This window comes from Pristiophorus japonicus, chromosome 8 (genome assembly GCF_044704955.1).
Source record: "Pristiophorus japonicus isolate sPriJap1 chromosome 8, sPriJap1.hap1, whole genome shotgun sequence".
NCBI lineage: Eukaryota > Metazoa > Chordata > Chondrichthyes > Pristiophoridae > Pristiophorus > Pristiophorus japonicus.
The window spans coordinates 169,934,063-169,951,242 of record NC_091984.1 but is presented as its reverse complement, the minus strand read 5'-3'; the positions used below and the strand labels follow the sequence as shown (position 1 = coordinate 169,951,242).

The following is a 17,180-nucleotide window of genomic DNA, read 5'->3' as shown; positions in this document are numbered from 1 at the left end:
CAGGTGCAGCAGGTAATCAGGAAGGTGAATGGAATGTTGGCCTTCATTGCGAGAGGGATGGAGTACAAAAGCAGAGAGGTGTTGCTGCAACTGGAGTACTGCGTGCAGTTTTGGTCACCTTACTTAAGGAAGGATATACTAGCTTTGGAAGGGGTACAGAGACGATTCACTCGGCTGATTCGAGAAATTAGGGGGTTTCCTTGTGATGATAGATTGAGTAAACTGGGTCTTTACTCCTTGGAGTTCAGAAGGATGAAGGGTGATCTTATAGAAACATTTAAAATCATGAAAGGGATAGACAAGATAGAGGCAGAGAGGTTGTTTCCATTGGTGGGGGAGACTAGAACTAGGGGGCACAGCCTCAAAATACGGAGGAGCCAATTTAAAACTGAGTTGAGAAAGAATTTCTTCTCCCAGAGGGTTGTGAATCTGTGGAATTCTCTGCCCAATGAAGCAGTTGAGGCTGGCTCATTGAATGTTTTCAAGTCAAAGATAGATAGATTTTTCAGCAATAAGGGAATTAAGGGTTACGGGGAGAGGGCGAGTAAGTGGAGCTGAGTCCACGACCAGATCAGCCATGATCTTATTGAATGGCGGAGCAGGCTCGAGGGGCTAGATGGCCTACTCCTGTTCCTAATTCTTATGTTCTTATGACAGCAGGGCATTTATCAATCCAGGCTGTTGATATGGGGCTGCCCATCGGGGAACTTCACAGTGTGTGGACCCTGACCACGGTGTGCGCATTATGACTTTGGGGCACAAACTGGGGGCTCAAGTTTCGGACCCCCGCAAGAACGGCGCACATCGGAGAGGCCCACCTCATTTGTAGAACAGAAATTGCGCCGAATACTTACCTCGCGATTCTCCAATATCTGTCGGCCTGTTTCCTGGAGCTGCTGGGGGCGTAGCTCCAACCCTGTGTCAAAAACAGTGCCGGCAGCTGCGCGCGTGCACAGTAGCTCCTGCCCCTCCCAGCGCATCTTCTCTCCAGGCAACGACCCTATCCCTGGCCGAAGGGATGTCGTCCCATCCTGGGCTGAGTGGCCTGACACCTCTTACCTCGTCGGCGGCGGGGCCCGCCAGGCATCTTGCTGGGGGCGGGCCCGAAGACCTCAGCGGCGGCCCGGCTTCTCTGTGCGGACGTCGGCGGCGGGGCCCGTCTGACTGGCATCTCCTGGGGGGTGGGGGGGCCCCGTCCCAGCATGCTGTTGGAGGGCTCCCGGTGCTACAGTCAGTGAGTAGAAACTTAATTTTTTATTTATTTATTGATTTTATTTAAAAAAAAAATTTAATTAAAATTTTTTTGATTGATTTATTGATTTATTTATCATTTATTATTGATGATGGTTCTTTATTTGTAAAAATGAAGTGTTTAATGTTGTAAACTTCCTTCTCCCCCCATCTCTCGTTCCCTACGCCTAATTTATAAGTGTAAGCAAGGTTTTTCTGAGCATACAAAAATCCACACTTACTCCAATCTAACTTGGAATGAAGTTTTCGCTGCCTAAACTTGCAAAACAGGCGCAAGTGGCCGGATTTTTTGGAAAAAAAATCTGTTCTAAAATGAAACTATTCCAACTCACTAGAACTGGAGCAAACTAAATGCCGAGAATTGCAATTTCTAAGATGCTCCATTCTAAATCGGAGCAACTCGAGCCGAAACTTGAGCCCTGGGTGCTAGGTCCAGTGTCCTTTCCTGCCAGGACTGTAATTTCAGTGTTTGTATTCATGCATACAACTATATCACTTTCATTTCCATTTTCCAAGTTTTAGTTTTAAAGTTTTCCTTTCATTAATACCTGTAGTAATTTTGATTTTAGTGAGTTAGATGTCTTGATAGTTCCTGCAGCATCCTCCAATAGAGTTGCTAAGACAAAATGCGCAATGTTATTCTGCTAAATTTGCATGTCCTACTTCACATGATGTCTGCAGCGTGTGTTCACGGTTGGTTTAAACCTTAGTTTCCCTCTCGGTCGTGTTGTGCTGCTTCGCTCTTCCGTGACCCATTTGTGTTTGAATGCAACGGGAGCGCCTGTTAGTGCGTCCTATGGAAGCTATTTGGAAGTTGTGTCCAGTTAGGCTCGCACTGGTTCCTTACTGGGACATTATTTTATTTATTCAGCAATAAACGTACCCACTGCATAATCCTTTTTTAACATGCAAATTTCATTTTTTTGTATGGAATGTTGCACTATTGATGTTTTAGTTCACAGCTCACAAAAAGCTGTTTCCAGTTTAATTCCCAGGAAACTGCCTCATTGACTTGTGCGGAGGCAGATAAAACAGAGTTTGAAAATCATCTCCTTTGTGTCATCATCATAGGCAGTCCCTCGAATCGAGGATGACTTGCTTCCACGCCAAAAAAGGATGAGTTCACAGGTGTTTCAATGAGGACATAATATTCCAGATCCCGAACTACATGTTGAAGGGTGGAAGATGCCTGTGAGTGGATTGTTTTAACGTGTGGTGGCCGTTGCACACCAGACACCACAAGGGCTTGACAGAGCTCGGTCTTGGTCCGGTGGCAAGGGTTAAACAGGACGACTGGAAACCAGCTCTGCTGCACAGACCGAGTGCGAGAGCACATCACAGTGTGGGCTGGCCGCCCTGATCACGTCGCTCTACAATCTCTTACCGCTCCTTTGACCCTTTGTGTAGGTGCTCACCCACCCACAAGTTCTCTCGCACAGAGGAATGCAAGTTACCTTGACAATTCTTCCACTTTTGATTAAGCCGAGACCCAAGATAAGCCCGTGTCTAACCAGTGGATTGCTAAATGGGTGGTTAAGCACCTCCCACATGATACCACCTTGTAGGGAAGAAGCCCAGGAACAGCTGAAAGGTCAGTCCACGTGTTGCCTGGGCATGTTTGCCACGTTTCAGTTGATGATCTGTGTGAGACTTCCAGATCGAACAATCTGCACTTCGTTACTCAGCAGTGACTAGCTGCTGGGTAACGAAGTTGTTGCACTTGACTGCCTCGTACGCAATGCCTTTGGCAATTCGGTGCTGAATGCTGGTGACTTCTGTGGCAGGGCCTTCCCCTCCAGATTTTCTACAACCATGTGGAGGATATATAGGAAAGGGAGATTACCTATATTTTAGAGCTGTCATTATTGAAATGATCTGCATCCCCCACACAGATAATGCGACCCATCTGTATCTATAGATCTTGCAAGAATATAGATTTTTGGTGGCTTAAGTGTTGGTTTGTTTAGCTTCAGGTCAAAACAAACTGGTGTAGTGGCCTAGAAACAAGGAAGGGTGGGTGGATTTCATTCAACAATGAAGACCTTACTCGGTAGGTAATTATTTTCTGTTGTCATTCAGGATAGAAAGAAATAGAGGGAGGAGATAAATCCGTGGGAGAGCTCTATGCTACAGGGTCAGCAGTGCTGAATTTTGTGGAATATGGTTGGGTCCTGGAGTTATCGGATGAAATCCTATTATGCAGCGTGGAACCTGTCTGAGCTGCTGAAAGGCCGTGATCTTGTGGAGCAATTCATCTATCGGAGTGTCTTGAAATCTCATTGAGCAGTACTAAGACATTGTTGTGGCCTATGGTACTTTTAGTGCTGTCCTATGCAAGTTTTCCTCCACCTGCTGTTATAAGGTTGAGTATGCCAATACTTCCACTGGTCTAACCTTGGTCAATGGCAGGGTGGATGAGTCGGGAGGCTGTGATCGCAGTACTTGTCTCCATTCCCAGTCAGAAGTTTGTGGAGAAACCTGTATCATATAATTCCTTGTGGCTCTATTGCCCAGTAGTGGTGTTCGAAGTTAGCCTGAATCTACCGTGATACTTTGGAATATGGAGATTCTGCACCATCCTTAGCCCCCTCCCCTGCCCAGAACAGTGCGCTCATTAAGATGCAAAATCTACTGTGCCTAATGTGAAATGTCAGTATCTGGAAGAAGTAGAGAAGATTTGTAAATTTATAATATTTGCTGTGCCCAGATTGGCTGTCTTGTGCTTAGGTACTTAAAGCCCTCTCTGGAACTTGAGAGAGTGTTGGTTCAGTGTTTTTAAGCTATCTTCTATTAGCTATGACATTGTCTTGTTATATGTTACTAACTTAAAAATTCTCATCCTTGTCTTCAAATCCCTCCATGGCCTCGCCCCCTCCCTATCTCTGTAATCCCCTCCAGCCCTACAACCTCCCGAGATGTCTGTGCTTCTCAAATTCTGGCCTCTTGTGCAAACCCGATTTTAATCATTGCACCATTGGCGGCCATGCCTTCAGCTGTCTAGGCCTAAACTCTGGAATTCCCTCCCTGAGGGGTGAGATTAAAAAAGATATTAGGAAAGCAAAGAGAGAGCATGAAAAACTCTTGGCAAGAAAAACCCAAAGATGTTTTATAAATATATTAAAAGCAAGAGGATAACTAAAGACAGGGTAATCTGTGTGTGGAGGCGGAAGTTGTAAGTGTGGTTCTTAATGAATACTTTGCGTCTGTTTTGAGAGGGATGATGCAGACACTACTATTGAGGAGCAGAAGTGTGAAATATTAGATGAAATAAACATAGTGAGAGAGGAGAGATTAAGGGGGTTAGCAGCTTTGAAAGTCGATAAGTCCCCAGGCCCGGATGTAATGTATCCCAGGTTGTTAACCGAAGCAAAAGATCAGCCATGATCTTATTAAATGGCGGAGCAGGCTCGAAGGGCCAGGTGGTCTACTCCTGCTCCTATTTCTTATGTTCTTAAAAGAGGAAATAGCAGAGGCTTTGATGATGATTTTCCAATCTTCTCTGGCTTCAGTTGTGGTGCTAGAGGATTGGAGGACTGCTGATGTGGTACCTTTGTTTAAGAAGGGAGAAATGGATAGACCGAGTAATTACAGGCCAGTCAGCCTAACCTCAGTGGGAAAATTATTGGAAAAAATCCTGAAGGACAGGATAAATCTTTTTAGAAAGACACGGATTAATCCAGGATAGTCAGCGCGGATTTGTTAAGGGAAGGTCGAGACTGACTAACTTGATTGAATTTTTTGAGGAGGTAACCAGGAGGGTCGATGAGGGCAGTGCGTATGATTTAGTGTATATGGATTTTAGCAAAGCTTTTGATAAGTACCCACATGGCAGATTGGTCACAAAAGTAAAAGCCCATGGGATCCCAGGCAAAGTGGCAAATTGGATCCAAAATGGGCTCCGAGGCAGGAAGCAAAGTGTAATGATTGTTGGGTGTTTTTGTGACTGGGAGGATGTTTCCAGTGGGGTTCTGCAGGACTCAGTACTAGATCCCTTGCTTTTTGTGATATACATCAATGATCTAGACTTAAATATGGGGGTATGATTAAGAAGTTTATAGATGATACTAAAATTGTCTGTGTGGTTAATAATGAAGAAGAAAGCTATAGACTGCAGGAAGATATCAATCAACTAGTCAGGTGGGCAGAACAATGGCAAATAGAATTTAATCCAGAGAAGTTTGAGGTAATGCATTTTGGGAGGGCTAACCAGGAAGGGGAATACACTGAGAAGTGTAGAGGAACAAAGGGACCTTGGAGTGCATGGCCACAGATCCCTGAAAGTAGCAGGCCAGGTGGATAAGAAGGCATACGGAATGCTTGCCTTTATTAGCCGAGGCATAGGATAGAAGAGCAGGGAGGTTATGCTTGAACTGTGTAAAATACTGGTTAGGCCACAGCTGGAGTACTGCGTGCAGTTCTGGTCACCACATTACAGGAAGGACGTGCTTGCACTGGAGAGGGTACAGAGGAGATTTACAAGGATGTTGCCGGGAGTGGAGAATCTTAAGTTATGAGGACAGATTGGATAGGCTGGATTTGTTTTCATTGGAACAGAGGAGGCTGAGGGGAGACCTCATCGAGGTGTATAAAATTAGGCGGGGCCTAGATATAGTGGATAGAAAGGGCCTATTTCCCTTAGCAGAGGGGCCAATAACCAGGGGGCATAAATTTAAATTAATTGGTTTAGAGGGGATTTGAAGGGAAATTCTTCACGCAGAGGGTTATGGGGTCTGGAAATCACTGCTTGAAAGGGTGGTAGAGGCAGAAACCCTCACCACATTTAAAAAGTATTTGGATGTGCACCTGAAGTGCTGTAACCTGCAGGGTTACGGACCTAGAGTTGGAAAGTGGGATTAGGCTGGATAGCTCTTGTTGGCCGGCGCGGACACGATGGGCCGAAAAGGCCTCCTTCCGTGTTGTAAATTTCTATGATTCTAAACCTCTCCGCCTCTCTATCTCTCTCCCCTCCTTTAAGATGCTCCTTAATACCTACCTCTTTGAACAAGCTTTTGGTCATCTGTTCTAATATCTAAATGGCTGGGGGAAGGGATTTACTTGGACTGGGGTAAGGGACTTCGGCTGGCCCTTGCTGTCTTCTGGGGAGCTCTGTCCTCTGTCGCGTCAGGAAGTCAAAGTGGATCGAGTTTCAATTTGCAAAGTCAGTGAGACTTTGGGATGGGCGGTTCCAGTTACACATTCCTGTAAAACTTTGGGGTGTGGCTTATCCTCCAAGGGGACCAATCAGAAACAAAGGGCTGACCATTTTTGCAGTACAAATAACGCGTCCTTGATTATACTGCAGTTTAATAATGGTTACAAATACTTCAATTATGGATATCTTCATAGGATAACAACGAAGAGTCCAAACTCTTGTTTACTGATACCTGTTGATGCCCAAAAAGGACTAAAATTGGAATAATAACATTTCTAAAAGTACTTGCGTGTGATGGAAAGTATTTTTTCTGAGGCTACTTAGCATCAGCCAAATCGAATAAACTGCTGAGATTGTCGAGGTTATTTTTACACATTTTATTTTCACCATTCTGTGAAATTACCTATTCTGCTTTCATAATGCTCAGTTTGGTGTTCAACTCTTCTTATGTCAGGATACTTAATTATTCTCCCTTGTCTTCAGGACATGATGGTGATGTGTCTAGTGTGTATGGAACTACAGCTTGATCAGTGGCTTCTGACAAAGTCTAAAAGTACCACAGGTATGAAGCACTTACTTCAAAGGTCCAATGTTTTCTTCAGATTAATAATTGGTTATTTACAGCCATCTGTTCAGCTATTTTTTCTTATTTACAATGTCACCTCAGTTCAAATTATCTGTCCGCTTTCATTCAACCTCCACGAACAAACTGTTGTCCAAAATGGCCACCTTTTACAGGAACATGGTACCTTCAGCACCTCTGCCCAAAGCTTGGCAAGCAATTTCAACCTTGAATGAATCCTCAAAAGAATAGGAAGATTCTGAAGAAAAATACATTGTGTTATTGTTACTGCAGCATATCTCGGAAACTGGGTGGTGGTCACACCCCTGAAAGCTGTGAGCTTTTCACATTCTGATACAAGAATCTCAAAATATGTAAGCCTCAAGTTGCGAAATGAACAGAGTGCAATCTATGTTTATTCATCCAGTATTCCGCCTCTCCACCGTCGTCCAGCTGGGTGGGACTGCACTCGCCTGGTTCCATTCTTATCTATCTAATCATAGCCAGAGAATCACCGGCAACGGCTTCTCTTCCCGTCCCGGCATCGTTACCTCTGGTGTATAAGGATCTATCCTTGGCCCTCTCCTATTTCTCATCTACATGTTGACCCTTGGTGACATCATCCGGAAACACAGCGTCAGTTTTCACATGTACTCTGATGACACCCAGCTCTACCGCACTACCACTTTCTCGACCACTCTACGGTCTCTAAATTGTTAGACTGCTTGTCCGACATCCAGTACTGGATGAGCAGAAATGTTCTCCAATTGAATATTGGGAAGACCGAAGCCATTGTTTTCGGTCCCTGCCACAAACTCAGTTCCCTATCCACTGACTCCATCCCCCTCCCCAACATCTGTCTGAGGCTGAACCAGACTGTTCGCAACCTTGAATATTTGACCCTGAAATGAGCTTTCGACCACAGAGCCTCAGCTCATCTGCTGCTGAAGCCTTCATCCATACCTTTGTTACCTCTAGACTTCCCTATTCCAACGCACTCCTGTCTGGTCTCTCATATTCTACCCTACGTAAACTAGAGGTGATCCAAAACTCTGCTGCCTGTGTCCTAACTCGCATCAAATCCCACTCACCCATCACCCCCGTGCTCGCTGACCTACATCGGCTTATGGTTAAGCAACACCTCTGTTTCAAAATTCTCATCCTTATTTTCAAATCCCTCCATGGCCTCACCCCTCCCTATCTCTGTAATCTCCTCCAGCCCCACAACCCACAGAGCTGTCTGTGCTTCTCTAATTCTGCCCTCCTGAGCAACCCTGATTATAATCGCTCAACCATTGGTGGCCGTGCCGTCTGTTGCTAGGCCCCAAGCTCTGGAACTCCCTGCCGAAATCTCTCTGCCTCTCTACCTCTCGTTCCTCCTTCAAGACTCTTTAAAACATATCTCTTTGACCAAGTGCGCTAATTTCTGCTTGTGCGGCTCGGTGCCAAATTGTTATCTGTTAATACTCCCGTGAAGCACCGTGGGACGTTTCACTACGCTAAAGGCGCCATATAAATACAAGTATTCTGCCATTATTCTCTTTTGAGCACTAAAATATCAACTCAGTAACTTTAAAAATGGTCCAAATAAAAAAAAAATGCTCATGCTGGAAATCTAAAATAAAAAGAGAGGCTGTTGGAAATACACAGCGAATTGAATAGTAAAAGTTCAAGAAATTTAAGCAGGTTGGAAAAAAGAGAAAATGGATGTGGTTGTCACAGAAGGATTTAATAGGTTAAATTAACTGAAAACTGCTTCATAGAACACTGTTGTATGTCATCACTCACCTTCTCAAAAGAAACACCCTTGACTTCTCTGTCCTCACTAACTACCACTTCACCTTCCACCTCCCTTTTTTTCTGAACTTAATAGAATTACACAGAATCTACAGCATAGAAACAGGCTGTTGGGACCAACTGGTCCATGCTGGTGTTTAAACTCCACACAAGCCTCCTCCACACAAGACTCTAATTACCTCATCCCATGCTGCCCCCATATCCTTCTATTTCCTTCACCCTCAATTATGCATCAATCCATTCCTTAAATGCATCGGTGCTATCTCCTTCAACTACTCCATTTGACAATGAATTCCACATTCGCACCACTGTGTGTAAAGAAAATGCTCTTAAATTTTTGATTTGATCTATTGGTTCTATCTGATATTAATGTTCCTCTATTTTGGATTCGCTCACAAGTGAAAATAATTTTTCAAGGTGCACCCTATTCATAATTTAAAAAACCTCCATCAGGTCTCCTCTTGATCTTCTCTTTTTTCCAGAGAAAAGAGCCTCAGCCTGCTCATTCTTCCTTGGCAATTTCATCTGCTCAATTCTGGTGACATCCTCAGAAATCTTTTCTGCACTTTCTCTAGTGAGTGCTATAATAGTCCTTTTTGTAGTGTGGAGACCAGAACTGTGCACAAGTGTGGTCTAACCAAGATTCAATATAAATGCAACATTACCTCCCTGCTTTTGTACACTCTTCCTCCAGAAATGAACCCCAATACTTTGTTAACATTCTTTTATGGCCTTTTCAACTTGCATTGCTGCTTTTAGTAATTTATGTATCTACTCCCAAGTCTCTTCTCTGCTACATCATTTATTTTCTTACTTCCAAAAATAAGTGACCTCCTTATTTATACTTCTAAAATGAACCTTTACTTTGCTATATTAAATTTAATTTGACATTCATCTTCCCACTCCGTCTTTTCTCCTGTATTGTGTTGCTGTCCTCCATATTATTAGCTATACCCCCAATTTGGTATCATCTTCAAATTTCAATGCCATACCTCCAATTCCTGAGTCCACATCATTTATGTACATGCTAAACGGTTGTGGTCCCAGCACGGATCCCTGTGGGACAACACTTCCCACTTCTTGCCAGTCTGAGAAGCTTCCCTTGCCGTCTCCTTTTTTATGTTTTAGCCATCTTGCAATCCATTCTGTTTCCTGGCCCCACACAGCCTGACTGCTGTCATGAGTCTCTCATGTGGCACCTTATTGAATCCCCCCAATCTGGCTTCAGCCCTCACAGAACTGAAACAGCTCTAACCAGGTCACGAATGACATTCTCTGTGACTGTTTATCCATTGTCAGATGTGGCTCAATGGCTAGCACATTCGCCTCTGGTCAGAAGGTTGTGGGTTCAAATCCCACTCCAAGGACTTGAGCACAAAGAAATCTAGGCTGACACTCCACTGCAGTGCTGAGGGAGCACTGCACTGTCGGAGGTGCCATCTTTCGGATGAGGCCCCGTCTGCTCTCTCAAGTGGACATGAGATCCCATGGCACTATTTTGAAGAATAACAGGGTAATTCTCCCCGGTGTCCTGGCCAATATTTATCCCTCAATCTGGTCATTATCACAGTGCTGTTTGTGGGAGCTTGCTTGTGCGCAAGTTGACTGCCACGTTTCCTGCATTGCATCAGTGACTACACTCCAAAAATACTTCATTGGTTGTAAAGCGCTTTGAGACGTCCGGTGGTTGTGAAAGGCGCTATATAAATCCCAGTCTTTATCATTGATTTCAACCTTTTATGTTTCAATTTAGTTCCCCTTTTTACATGCTGGATTCTATTTGTTTTCAGATGAAGCCTCTTAATTCTCAACAGATGTAATTTTACACAAAAAAGCACCAGTGCAAAATTCTAAAAAAATAAGCCAGTTTGGTTTAAATTGATATTTTTACCCGAGTTGTGATGAAACTGTTTTACTGTCTACACATTTTCTGAGTGTAGCCTGCAGAGGGAATTTTTCCAGATCGTAAAATCCTCATGTGTCTCGTCTAAAATGGGCTGTGCTGTTTCGATCAGACAGGTGGAAATAATACCTTTTCATAATTGGCCCTTGTGATGGTGGTACCTAGGGGAGCCATTTCTTGGTTACATGTAATCTTGATGTGTGTTTGCTTTTTCAGTTTCCCCTCGGAAATGTACCTCCAGCAACACGGCTGCACAGTTGGGACCCGATTTTCCAGGAAGCCATTATTTGGCAGACCTAATTCAATTGGCTTTCACTTCCTCACAAAGAGACCTGTTCGAGAATGACTGGCTGGTTTTTGTGGTTCAAGTGTACTGGTTGAAAGCCAGATTCATGGCACTGCAGGTTTGTATTTGTGTTCAATGCTGCATGGTGTAAAATGAAGGAAATAGGGCTTCTTGTAATGAGTTGGTAGTAACAGTTTCCTAATTATCAGCTTAAAATTAACGGGTGAATTATTTTTGCAGTTGAAACCGGTTGACTTTGAAAATTCTGTTAAATCGAGGGAAAGTAATTCGTGTGTTGGCGCTGAGCGTTGTCCAGACTGATGAGAGAAACATTTCCTCTTCCCAAGTGAATTAGTGGGAGTAGAAAACTGCCTCTGATTGGCTGTCACTAGAGGGACGACAAGGACAGCTGGTGCAGGATATGGAAAATGTGATGCAGTAGTGCATGCTTTCCAGGGGTTGGGGGGTGAACACGTGCTCTAGGTCAGTGTAGACAGGTTTCACTCGGTACCTGACCATGTTATAACTGAACCTTGAGGCTTTGGTGCTGAAAGTAGTAAACTGTTACATTCTTTAGCACCATTACTTCATACCTAAATAAATTGCCATTTATTGCTTTTTTCGGCTGCAGCACTGGTCTGAAGTAAATCATTGTTTTTACTGCTTGTAAAGTTCTAGGTTACTATGCTCCTTATGGAGCAATTTCCGAGGTCTTGAGTTATTTGTTTCCTGTGTGCAGAGATCCAAAGCAAGCAGCGATGAGCAACAGAAAGTTAAGTGGAGGATTGTGTAAATTTTGCAGTGCTATGGTCTTGTAGGCAAGAAGCCAAGAGCATCTGTTCCATGGTTGTATCCTCAGTATTTCTAAATCTGTTTCTGGTTGGTATTTGCAAGTCTGCCACATTCCTCACACATTTAAGATTACTGGAGACAAAATGTGATTTTTGTTTGGTGTGGATTTTAAACTGATCTTGCATATATAGCAGCCATGGAGTTCTTGAACTGTTTCACTTTAAAATCTAAGTTTTGATTCATGTGGAAGTAACAGAAGAGGAGAGATCTATTTTTGTAGTTAAAATGGTTTAATATAGTGGTGATAGCACAATTCCCAATACTGATTTTTAAACCCTGCTTTTATTTGATGAGGTTTAAATGTACTATAAATGTACACTCTTTACCCCCCGCCCCACTCAAAAACATCTTGGGGACTGTGTGTAGTTTATGTCATCTGTTTTTACAGTGGCAGGTTACGAGGTCTCTGAGTATCCTGCCACCTTTTCACTGCCGGATTTCCAGAGCCCTGGGAAACCTACGCCGCAGTAGTAAAATTTAACGCTGGCTCCCAATTGCACAATGGGAATCTTGATTTAAATATGATGATTGACATGTTCTGCCTCTCGACAGCGGCACAAAGATTTGACAGATGGAGTATAATGTGGGGAAAAGTGAGGTTATCCACTTTGGTAGGAAGAATAAAATAGCAAATTATTATTTAAATGGGGAGAGATTACAAAATGCTGCGGTACAGAGGGACCTGGGGGCCCTTGTACATGAAACACAAAAGTTGACATGCAGGTACAGCAAGCAATTAGGAAGGAAAATGGAATGTTGGCCTTTATTGCTGGGGGAATGAAATATAAAAGTAGGGAAGGCTTGCTACAACTGTGAATAAGGGCATTGGTGTGAGCACACCTGGAGAACTGCGTTCAGTTTTGGTCTCCGTATTTAAGGAAGGATATACTTGCATTGGAGGCTGTTCAGAGAAGGGTCACTAGGTTGATTCCTGAGATGAGGGGCTTGTCTTATGAAGAAAGGTTGAGTAGGATGGGCCTGTACTCATTGGAGTTTAGAAGAGCGAGAGGTGATCTTATTGAGACATAAGATTCTGAGGGGCCTTGACAGGGTGGATACAGAGAGGATGTTTCCGTCTGTGGGAATCTAGAACTAGGGGGCATAGTTTCAGAATAAGGGGTTTCTCATTTAAAATGGAGATGAGGAATTTCTTCTCTGAGGGTCGTGAATCTTCGGAATTCTCTGTCCCAGAGAGCTGTGGAGGCTGGGTCATTGAATATATTTAAGGTAGAGATAGACAGATTTCTGAATGATAAGGGAGTCGAGGGTTATGGGGAGCGGGCAGGGAAGTGGAGTTGAGACCATGATCAGATCAGCCATGATCTTATTGAATGGCTGAGCAGGCTCAAGGGGCCGAATGGCCTACTCCTGCTCCTATTTCTTATGTTGTTAAGACACTGAGACCTCGAAACCCACCGCTGGAAAAAAGGCAATGCGCGTGTTCGCGGCGGGCTGAGGACATGCTTCCCGTGTATTCATTTTTAGCCTTTTTTATGATTTCAGACATCTGTAATTGGACTTTCAGGAAATTTATGTCTTTGAACCACTTAGGGATTTTGTTCATGCTCCTCATGATCTTTCCATTGAGTATATGCTCCCATTCCTTGTTTTTTTTCCCCAAAAAATATATTGCCTCACTCACATCTATCGACATTAAATTGCATCTGCTATCTGCTCATCTGACTAATGTAACCTGGATAATGGCTAACTTTTGTGTCTTCAGCAAGTTTTAGTATCATGCTCCCAATGCCTAACTCCAAATCATCTGCAGATACTGAGAACAAAAGCTTTGACACCTGGAATACACTTCTAGCCCATCTCCAATCTGAGCAACATCCATTTATCCTAACTCTTTATTTCTTGTCCGTTGACCAACTTTCTATCCGTGGTACTACATATTCCTCTTGCACCATTCGTCTTAATTTTTCTAACTAGCGTCTTATGCCTTCTAAAAATCCATATATATCACATCGACTGCACTCCCATTATGCAATCAGTCACGTCTTCAAAAAATTAGAATACATTCGTCAAATATGACTTGCCTTTAAGAAATCCATGCTGGCTGTCCTTAATCCTTTATTTCTAAATGGTTACTAATTTCACCTCGAATAATGAATTCTAGGCAGCAGACCTAGGATTTTCAGTTCTCTGTTTGATCTCCTGTTTGCATGTTGAGATGGCAAAGTGGGTAATTTGTACTTACGAATATACAAACAATGACGGACAGGTAAAGACCCTGTGGTCCATCGATCCTGTCCCACACAATCGCGATACCGTGTGTATCACAACATGTACTCACCACCCCACCCCAAACCCTGTGATCTCCTGGGAAAGGCAAAAAAACAGATTTAAAAACCTAGGCCAATTTTACAGGGAAAAATCTGGGAAATTTCTCTCTGATCCATCTAGGCGATCAAAACTAGTTCAGGAGATCACTCTGGCCCTGAGTTCCCTGCAGAAACAAGTTCAGCTCTTGCTTGAAGGAGTTCACGATTAGCATCCATCGCACAAGACGGCAGCCTGTTCCAGAGGCCCACTATTCTCTGGGAAAAGAACCACCTCCTGACATCGAACCGACATCGAGCCTTATACAATCTATTGAATCGAAACAAACTGTCAACTGGAACACAATCTATTCCCTTCTTTATCTTTTCAACCTCCATCAGATCACCCCATAGTCTACGCTTCTCTAAAGTGTAAAGTCCCAACTCTTTTAGCCTATCTTGATAACTAAGATGCTTTAGACTTGAAGTTAGTCTATTTACCCTCCTCGGCACTCTTTGCAAAGCCTCAATATCACCCATGTGAGGAGACCAAAACTGGACATGGTATTCCAAGTGGGTTCGAGAAGGTCTTGTTTAAGAACAAACTAGTATGCTTCTTATACTCAATTTTTCTATGGATACAGCCCAACATCCTATTTGCTCTAGCTATTGCTTCATGGCATTGCTCATGTACCTTTTAGGGTGTATGCACTAGAATGCCCAAATCCCTGTCTATCTCTATCTTCTTTAATGCCTTTCCCTGGAGGGTGTACGAATGTTGAACATTTGCCCTGCCCACATGCAAAACACTGCATTTATCTAAGTTATACAGGTTGAGCGTCCGAAATACGGAGTTCCAAAATTCAGAATGTTCCGGAATCCGGACACGGCCGATCCATGATGGGGTCGTCTGGAATCCGGAAAATGTTCCGAAATCCGGAAATATTTTCAAACTGATTCCCGTTGCAAATAGGGAGCGGGGAAAACATCCCCAAAATTTTCCAAAAAATATTCGCAAAACCCTTACCAACTAGATCGCTGGAAAAGAATTAAAAAATACAAACTTTAACTTACCTTTTTGCAGGTCTTCAGCGCAGGTTTTTCCCGGCCACTGACGCTGCTGAACCCGGAACCGTCAACCCCTGCTCCACTACCGACCCCGCTCCGCACCGCCATACCCTCCCACCCTCACCCGTACCTCGGCCCAGGCGTTTCTGGACTCGGGACGTCGGAAAGACGTTCCGAAATCCGGAATTACCCGAAATTGGAAAGGGCCTCAGTCCCGAGGTTTCCGGATTTCGGACGCTATACCTGTACATCATTTTCCAGTCATGAGCCCAATCTCCCAACACATTAAGATCTGCCTGAAGCAGGCAGGCATCTTCTACAGTTCAAACACTCGCACAGATCTTGCTGTCATCTGTCCCAAACATAGAACATAGAAAATAGGTGCAGGAGTAGGCCATTCAGCCCTTCGAGCCTGCACCACAATTCAATATGATCATGGCTGATCATGCAACTTCAGTACCCCTTTCCTGCTTTCTCTCCATACCCTTTGATCCCTTTCGCCGTAAGGGCCACATCTAACTCCCTTTTGAATATATCTAACAAATTGGCCTCAACAACTTTCTGTGGTAGAGAATTCCACAGGTTCACAATTCTGAGTGAAGAAGTTTCTCCTCATCTCGGTCCTAATTGGCTTACTCCTTATCCTTAGACTGTGACCCCTGGTACTGGACTTCCCCAACAATGGGAACATTCTTCCTGCATCTAACCTGTCCAATCCCGTCAGAATTTTATATGTTTCTATGAGATCCCCTCTCATTCTTTTAAATTCCAGTGAATATAAGCTTAGTCGATCCAGTCTTCCCTCATATGTCAGTCCTGCCATCCCGGGAATCAGTCTGGTGGACCTTCGCTGCACTCACTCAATAGCAAGAATGTCCTTCCTCAGATTAGGACATCAAAACTGTACACACTATTCAAGGTGTGGCCTCACCAAGGCCCTGTACAACTGCAATAAGACCTCCCCGCTCCTATACTCAAATCCTCTCTCTATGAAGGCCAACATGCCATTTGCCGCCTTCACTGCCTGCTGTACCTGCATGCCAACTTTCAATGACTGATGTACCATGAGACCCAGGTCTCGTTGCACCTCCCCTTTTCCTAATCTATCATGATTCAGATAATATTCTGCCTCTCTGTTTTTGCCACCAAAGTGAATAACCTCACATTTATCTACATTATACTGCATCTACCATGCATTTGCTCACTCATCTAACCTGTCCAAGTCACCCTCTTAGCATCCTCCTCACAGCTCACACTGCCACCCAGTTTAGTGTCATCTGCAAACTTGGAGATATTACATTCAATTCCTTTGTCTAAATCATTAATGTATATTGTAAATAGCTGGGGGCCCAGCACTGAACCTTGTGGTACCCCACTAGTCACTGCCTGCCATTCTGATTGCCAATTAATCCTCTCTGATTACACAAGACCCAGTCTAGGATGGCCTGCTCTCTAGTTGGTCCCTCGAGAAAACCATCCCTAACATACTCCAGGAAATCCTCCTCCACCGTATTGCTACCAGTTTGGTTAGCCCAATCTATATGTAGATTAAAGTCACCCATGATAACTGCTGTACCTTTATTGCACGCATCCCTAATTTCCTGTTTGATGCCATCCCCAACCTCACTATTACTGTTTGGTGGTCTGTACACAACTCCCACTAGCGTTTTCTGCCCTTTGGTGTTCCGCAGCTCTACCCATACAGATGCCACATCATCCAAGCTAATGTCCTTCCTTACTATTGCGTTAATCTCCTCTTTAACCAGCAATGCTACCCCACCTCCTTTTCCTTTCTGTCTATCCTTTCTGAATATTGAATAGCCCTGGATGTTGAGTTCCCAGCCATGTCTCCGTAAACCCAATTACATCATATCCGTTAACAGCTATCTGCACAGTTAATTCATCCACTTTATTACGAATGCTCCTTGCATTGCGACACAGAGCCCTTCAGGCTTGTTTTTTTAACACTCTTTGTCCTTTTAGAATTATGATGTAATGTGGCCCTTTTTGATTTTTGCCTTTAATTTCTCTGCTCTCCACCTTTC

General features: G+C 43.8%; 1 protein-coding gene across 1 annotated transcript in view; it reads left to right on the top strand.

Annotated features, from left to right (window-relative positions):
• cabin1 (calcineurin binding protein 1) overlaps positions 1-17,180 on the top strand; it is a 539,464-nt gene that overhangs the window by 43,317 nt on the left and 478,967 nt on the right. The window contains 2 exon segments of the mRNA XM_070887525.1: positions 6,887-6,965; positions 10,882-11,069. Coding sequence (XP_070743626.1) covers positions 6,887-6,965; positions 10,882-11,069 — 267 coding nt within the window.